Consider the following 8,655-nt stretch of genomic DNA (forward strand, 5'->3'; position numbering starts at 1 on the left):
ACTCCACAAAATAGAAATAGATGGAACATTATCAAACTCCTTCTATGAGGCCACAGTCAATTTGATACCTGAACCTCACAAAGACTCAATAAAGAAAGAGAATTTCAGACCAAATTCTCTTATGAACATTGATGCAAAAATACTAAATAAAATACTTGTAAACCAAATCCAAGAACACATCAAAGATATCATTCACCATGACCAAACAGGCTTCATCTCAGGAATGCAGGAATGGTTCAATACATGGAAATCCATCTATATGGTACACCATATAAACAAACTGAAAGAAAAAAAAAAAACCACATGATCCTCTCCTTATATCCCAAAAAAGCATTTGACAAAATCCAACACCCATTCATGTTTAAAGTTTTGGAAAGATCAGGGATCCAAGGCACATACCTAAACATAATAAAGGCTATATACAGCAAGCCAATAGCCAACATCAAATTAAATGGAGAGAAACTCAAGGAAATTCCTCTAAAATCAGGGACCAGACAAAACTGCCCACTTTATCCATCTCTCTTCAATATAGTTCTTCAACTTCTATCCAGAGCAAGAAGACATCAAAAGGAGATCAAGGTGATCCAAATGGGAAAGGAGGAAGTAAAATTATTCCTATTTGCAGATGATAAGGTAGTGTACATAAGTGACCCCACAAATTGCACCAGAGAGCTACTACAGCTGATAAAAACCTTCAACAAAGTGGCTGGATAAAAATTTAACTCAAAAAGCCAGTAGCCTTCCTGTATACAAATGACAGTCATGAGGAAGAAGAAATTAGGGAAACTATGCCCTTCATGATAGCCACAAGCAATATAAAATATCTAGGAGTATCTCTAGCTAAGCAAGTAAAAGACTTGTTTGAAAAAACATCAAATATCTGAATACTACACCGCTATTAAAAACAAGGAAATCCCAAAATTTTTGGACAAGTGGATGGAACTAGAAATGATCCTACTGAGTTAGTTAACACAGAAGCAGAAAGACTCACATGATATATACTCACTCATAATTGAATACTAGCCCAAAACAGATGGCCCTTTGGTGTGGAGGCCTGGTGGCATTCAGAGGAAGGAAAAGCAGACCACCAGGGTGAGACTTGATAGGCTGTGGCCATATGGTTGAGAAGGAGGTCCCCTTCTGTCACAGACCTAGGGGAGGGAATAGGGTGAAAGAGGGAGGGAGGGAGGAATGGGAGGATAAAAGTGAGAAGATAACAATTTAGATGTAATCTGAATATATTAATTAAATAAAAAATAAAAGAATTTTAGAATTAATGAAAAGCGGCTTATTTATACTTTACTCAATAGGTATGTAGACATTATAAAATCAACCCCATCACCACCACTAAACACAGAAAGGATGGAGGACTTGAACACCAAACTGGAAATACAAATACATCAATTAGGATAACAGTTCTATGGAAAATGGTCTAACTCAATTTTGGAAATTTAAAACTATTTTCAGATACCATACAGTTAGAAACTAGAGGCAGAGTCAATGGCCAAAGTCTGCCATGCCAGGGTAAGCAAGTCTTCAATAGTTTCTGCTTCACAAATATCTCTGCCAGATATAATGAGCCAGAAGACTAAAGGCAATCCTCCAGCATTATGGAGAGTTTGTGTGACTGTCTGGGCAGCGAACTGTCTCTGTCATTTTCTCATTTTGGAAGCTGCTAACTTTCATTTTCTGTTTACTCAGGTAATTAATTTTGGGGTTGAAGACCAGATAGTTTAGTTTTGCAATGAACCTTAGTTGTTTATGGGTTAAATGTTTTTAGGTCTAGATAGAAGTTTTTAGGTTGATAGAGATGAGATATTATAGATGTTGATTTACATTCAGAGTTATAGACTCACCAAGATACGAAAAATGTTTTCTCCAAGGTTGCCATACATATAGGCAAAACACTATGAATGCACCCTTTATATAATTCTTAATTGTTTCATGGTCCATCTTGCTGTATGTAGTTTATTGTATGTAAGAATAATAATATAAATATACATGTAAAAGTAAAATAAATAATTCTTTTAAAGAAAACATTGGGAAATCAAAACCAACTATGGTGGCACACACCTTTTATCCTGGCACTCAGAAAGGTAGAGGCTGGTGGATCACTATGAGTTCGAGCCAAGCCTACTCTGCAAAGGTAGTCCAGGAAGAGAAATCCTATCTCAGATAAAAAATGGGGGAGGGGGGAGGTAGAAAATCGTATTGTAGACAAGAAGGTAAATAGCCTAAAATTCTTATCCTCTATTGACGGGAATCAAAATGGTCTAACATTGGTACGCTCTTCTCATTAACAGTGCTCCCTACATATCCACGTACCTATGAATCAGTCTAATCCTAGGAACTGCTCCTCCCTGTGGTCCTCACAGATTCTACAAATGATTAAACAATGTGTGTGTCTATTTCATAATATCATACTTGTGTACGTAAGGGCACATGTCCCACCTCTTCACCCTGATTAAGTTTGTAAATTAATTACCCAATGTGTGCAGTCTACGAGGTTTCAGAGTATCAACATGGGAGAGCTAATATTGAAGGAAAGTAACCAGCAGTAAATAGAAAAGTGGTTTTTTAAATATCTCTTAATGTACAGGATTCTCAAAAATCATGAAAATGAAAATCCTGCCCTTCACACTTTACAAGATACATGCTGATGTGAGATGACACAAACAGACTGACAGTGAGCATCGAGGCTGCTTGCCTTGCTCTGTTTCACCATCGGATTCAGTAGTGCTGTGTGTCACATTATTTCAAATTCATTGACCTTCCTGTTTTATAATTGTGAATTTCTATTATTCTGTATGCAAGATATTTTAATGGACACTGAAGAGGAACAGTAGCTGTAAGTGTAGCTCAGGTGTGTCCCATAGCTTGTACTAACACTGGCTTTCCTTCTTAACATCACACACAGAGCACATCCAAATGGTTAATCTCACTACATAGCTCCCTTTAGGGTAGTGAGGCAAGCTGTAATCCAGCAGGCATTGTTGTGAAGTGGCACCCATACTCGGAAGCTAAGCACTCTGACCACTGAGCCACCTCCCCAGCCAAGGTCTACTACTCCAAGTGCCACTCTGTAACATGGGAATATCATTTATGTGAGGTAGGCTTGTGGGACGTAATGTTTTGTGTCAACTGCACCTACATGTATGGTGACACCATCATGCAGGGCATGCAGGACCTTGAACCCATCTCCTATCACAACCCACTGGTGCTTTTTCATACAAAAACAAAATAGTGATATTGTTGCTCTCATTCTCAGCCTGCACACACATGTATTTACATCATATTGTATCCAGGAAAGAAAGGCCTCCTAGGAGCTACACAAGATTGAGAAGTGTTGCTGAAGTTTTATAACAAGTAAGGATTGCTTTGGAATAAGCCAATAAGGCATTTATACTTCAATTCCTGTGTGATATATAATGTCCAGGAATGAAACAATTCCAGTTATGGCAAAGGCCTTCACTATTGATGGGACTTGTGCAGAAAGCAGAATCCCAAGTGCTGAGCATCACTTATACTACTCCTGCCTAACAGGAACTTAAGAATGAGAAGTAAGAGGTTTGTTCCACATCAGGTCCCAGCCTGGCATGTTGGGAAGGTCAAAACCCATCTGGAGATGCAGGATGCTCAGCACACAGAGAATTGGTTGGTGTTCATTTTCTAGACTCACGTCTTTCTTCTCAAAAAAGTTAAATCCTAATTATGCTTGAAGTAACTTTTAGCAAAACAGATGTAGTAATTGTGCAGAGAGAGAGGAAGGCTGTGCTTCAGGGACTGAGGCCTTGGAGATGCTTTCCTTCCCCCTGACACTGTGACATGAAACTGCAATGCCTGGTGGCACCAAGAGCCCCACAAATCAAAGCAGTACAAATATGACCTGGCAACTGTCACCTTCCCAGAGCAGCCCCAGAGTCTGTCTGCACCACAGAGGTCCAGGTGAGTGCATGGAGGTAAGATCTTCCATCCCCTCAGCTGTGCCATGGAGAGAGAGTTTCATTAAAGCTGAAGTCTCTCTCTCTCTCTCTCTCTCTCTCTCTCTCTCTCTCTCTCTCTCTCTCTCTCTCTCTCTCTCTCTCTCTACCTCTCTCTCTCTCTCTGACTAAGCCAGGGAGTAGTTGAGAGGCTCTCTGAGCCTTGGGTCCCACACTTTCCTTCTGACCCTGACAAGGGTGGTACCTGGCTCTGGAGAGCTCAGAGACAAGTTCCTGTAGATAGAGAAATGGAACAGAAGTGCTGAGGCATCGCTGTCTATCCTCAGGCTGTAGTACCATGACAGAGCTCTGGGTGGGTCTTTGCCTGAGGTTACCTTTTTATAGGAATCAGTAAGATAGAGAAGATTTTTAGATGTCTATAAAAACTGAAGAAAAATATAATGGTACACTCCTATGACATCAGTACTAGAGAGATTGAGGCAAGAAAATTAATTGTTCAAGTCTAGCCTTGTTGACATTGGAGACTGTGTCTCAAAACTAACAAGACAAAAGATACCCAATGAGCATATACAGGGGGAGGAAGTCTCCCTCAGGAACAGTCATAGGGGAGGGGAATAAGGGGGAAATGGGAGGGAGGGAAGAATGGGAGGATACAAGGGATGGGATAACCATTGAGAAGTAACAAGAATAAATTAATAAAAAAAATAATTTTTAAAAAGACAAAAGAAAAAGAAAAAGAAACAAAAATTCTTATTTTTTAGCTTCTATGCTTGTCAGCATTTTGACACCAATGGTGTGACTAGTGCTTATAAAATTTGTATTTTTGCTTTGATGCAATTCCCCTTTAGAAATGTTATATTATGTTTTCTTTAACAATAACTTTAATTCATAATTTAAAGAATTTTCTTCTGTATCCACCCTTATGGTCTCTTGATTCGATCAAATATTATAAATAATCATCTCAACTTCAGTCATGGTATCCCTGGTGGATTGTAGAACTTTAAACCTTAGAGTAACAGTTACGGTCACCATCTTGAGGATCCCTGCTGTGAGGGATCCAGGCTGTGAAACAGCTCATCTCAGCTTCATCACAGCACTAAGCAGCAAAGAGCAATGATCTGTTTCTGTTTCTATTTGGTTCTTTTAGAAAACCAGGGTGGGTGGATGTATACCTTGGGGGCTAATACCTAGACAGGGTATCATCCGTCAATCTAAAGATAAGAATGTCCCATCTTTTAAATCAATTTGCTAGCATTTCTGAAGATAATGTGGGAGACCAGTCACCTCTCCCTCTCCTGATGGTCCACTTCAATAGAAGGAATCAATTATTAAAAGATTAGAAGCTGAGCTCAAATATTATTTAAAGTTTGGAAAAGGGAAGAAATGTCTAAACAGAGGAGATGAAGCATTACACAAACAAAAAAATAATATTTCCCATCATTACTTGGGATGAATTGATGGAAGAAATTTTTACAGATTCCAATTAACCAAATCCTTAATATTGATTGTAAATATGATAATGGAAGCTGATGTGCCTGGCGTTAATGTCTGGAGCATTCTTCATTGTGTTCAGTTACTTAGCATGGTATTGTGATTTCCAGCCTGCAGTAGAGCAGCATATGAAAGGCAATGAAAGAATGGGAGGATACAAGGGCTGGAATAACAATTGAGATGTAATATGAATAAATTAATAAAACATTTTTTTAAAGGCAATGATTGACTTTTAGAGTCATGAAGTCACCTGAACAAAAACCTGAGAAACTATTCGGGTTCACAAATGCCACATGTGAGGTCAGGAGGACACGGACATTTACATAATCCCATGAGCTTAGCAGGAAGGTGAGCAGTGAACAGAGGCACCCCAAGTACTCAGAACAAACACAAACACATGGAGCCACCTAAGCATCTAGATTCCTTTTATTATAGGAAAGGTGCCCAATGCTCTCCATAAATCCCTGAGAAATGACAGTGGAGCTCCCAGACAAGAAGAGCAACATCCTGCTGAGCTCTAAGTTCTGGAATCAACTTGGTTGATGTAGAAAAGAGCAGCTGGCCTGACAATCATGTTGAAAAAAATAAACAGAAGGAGAATGGGCTGCAAACCATGCAGAAACCTAGGGCTCATAAGTAATAAAATGCAGGCCTCTCATGACAGCAACTATCACCTCATCAATCCCCTTCCTCCATCCATCTCCTCAGGAGCATCCTCTCCAGAGCTTCTCCATGCTCCCTTAGATTTCCTGAGGTCACTAACTGGGGTCACAAATGCCCTGATCCATCCATAGTGTCACAGCTCTCAGATACCCTGTCTCCGAGGAATCACCCCAGTGTTTTCCTAGACATCCTCACTGCCTACAACCTGGTGGTCACATGTTTTGCGGCATATATTTTGGTGATTCATTTCTGACTGCAGTGATCTCTCTGGAAAGATATTTAAATCTGAGTTGACATTAAAGGATACATTTAAATTTTTCTAGTTATCATTTATGTGGTGATAAATCACAGAATTATCTAAGAAAAAGTTTAAAATTTCTTTTAAAATATTAAGACGTAGAAATTGAAGATACAAAACATATGGTCAAATGAAAATATAGAAGTTGTTATGCTCATCATGATGAAAATAAAAAAGAATATCAGTCATGAAGGAGAGATATGAAAGATAAAGTTATTCAATCTGAGAGATGTCACAGACATTGACCAGCAGGGGTTCCCAGTGTTTGTGTGTGATGAGCAGAAGGCAAACAGATTAAACATGAGACTCAGGTTTGCAAATTGGGTAGAGAAATAGGGTCAACTAGAATGAGAAACAGAGAGTAAAATTTTGTTTGAGGAAATTTGGAATTCAGTTCAACAATGCTGAGCTGTAACCAAGATAATGCATACATGCACACACACACACATACACACACACCCTACTAATTTGAATAAATCAGTTTGTTAGTATGGATCTAAATAATAAAGGTCTCCATTAAAACTTCAGGATTGAATATCAGTTACTAACAATCTGTCAGAGCACACACAGTAAACCAGAGTCCACAGGAAAAGGGGTGAATTTCAGGGACCAAATCTGCAACATCACATGTGTGCACCACTGCCTCTTTAACACCAGAAAATGCTATTATGAAAAATGTGCATTTCAGATCCATGTCTAGCATACTGATATTTTCTTTAAAATGTATTTGCATCCTGTATACAAGGAAGGAAGAAATGGTTTTGAAGTTTATTAAGAGAATAACTTTTCTCCTTATGGCCATGCTTGGCATTCTGGGGAACATGTCTGTTTCTGTGAACTACATGTTCAGCTGGTGGGGAGGCCCTGAGAAGAAACCCATACACCTGATTCTCATCCACTTGGCTTTTACAAACATCATGATTATTCTTGCAAAAGGATTGCCGAAGACAATAGAAGTTTTTGGTTTGAGAAACTTCCTAGATGACACAGGCTGTAAGATCCTCATTTACCAGGAGAGGGTGGCCCGTGGCCTCTCCATCTGCACCAGCAGTCTCCTCACTGTGGTCCAGGCTATCATCATCAGTCCCAGAGCATCTGGGTGGAGGAGGCTCAGACCAAATTCTGCATGGCACATCCTTCCAGTCTTCTTAGTCTTTTGGATACTCAATTCTTTAATAGGTTTGAACCTTATCCATTCTACCACAAGTACAAAAATGAATGTATCACAGCTTATGGGTGATGATAAGTATTGTTATTTTATGATGCCAACTCAGAATATAAAATGGATTGTTCTCCCTCTCATGGTCCTGAGAGACGCAGTGTTCCAGGGCGCCATGGGAGGGGCCAGTGGCTACATGATATTTCTTCTCCACAAGCACCACCAGCATGTCCTCTACCTTCAGAACTCCAAGCTTCTCTACAGAACTCCCCCTGAGCTGAGAGCTGCTCAGAGTGTCCTCCTTCTGATGCTCTGCTTTGTTTTCTTCTACTGGTCCGATTGTGCCTTTTCTCTATTTTTAAGTCTTTCATCAGGAGATAATACCTTGATGGTAAATACACGAGAATTTCTTTCTCTTAGTTATGCAACTTTTAGCCCCCTTGTGCTGATTCACAGGGATGGGTTTCTCACTGAGTGTTGGGATGCTCAGTGGGAGAGAATGAGAAACTGTCTTTCTCATTACATGTTCAACAGGTAAGAAAAAACTTCCCATTCTGCAATCTTGTGGGTTAGACCAAATCTCACACAGCAGGTTAAGCATTTTTATTCTCAAACAACAATCTTGGTGACTCAGTCCTTGCACTGAGAGTAATGTCACCAAATGACAAAGATATAGAAACCTCCTTACCCACTGTTCAGTATTTTTATGACATTTTGTATTAATTTACTATATGTGAGTATTTGTTCTGCATTTAAGACTGTGTAGCCTGTTCATACATGGGGCTGTAGAGGCTGGAAGAGATTATCAAACACCCTGTGAATAACTGGACTTGACAGATGGTTCTGAAACAATATGTAGTTGCCGTGAATTGAGGCTGGATCCTCTGGACATCCAGCCAGTGCTGTTAATATCTGAGCCAACTCTTCAGCTCCTAGAAAATCACTTTAAGTAGGATTTCCAAAACTGGTTTACCATGACCATGACAAGATATATGCAGATAGATTTTATAATTTTATCAAAATTCACACTGATGTAATTATATTAGTTCAGAATTTTTTTGTCTTTTGCCTAACACTGTTTCTAAATGTTCATACTATGGAGT

At 39.3% G+C, this 8,655-nt stretch overlaps 1 protein-coding gene across 1 annotated transcript; it reads left to right on the plus strand.

Annotated features, from left to right (window-relative positions):
- The first annotated feature begins 7,061 nt into the window (after positions 1-7,061).
- LOC127208861 (vomeronasal type-1 receptor 4-like) lies at positions 7,062-8,090 on the plus strand. Its single transcript, XM_051168486.1, has one exon. The coding sequence runs from the start codon at positions 7,062-7,064 to the stop codon at positions 8,088-8,090; it is 1,029 nt and encodes a 342-aa protein (XP_051024443.1).
- Positions 8,091-8,655: the final 565 nt, after the last annotated feature.

This window comes from Acomys russatus, chromosome 3, assembly GCF_903995435.1.
Source record: "Acomys russatus chromosome 3, mAcoRus1.1, whole genome shotgun sequence".
NCBI lineage: Eukaryota > Metazoa > Chordata > Mammalia > Rodentia > Muridae > Acomys > Acomys russatus.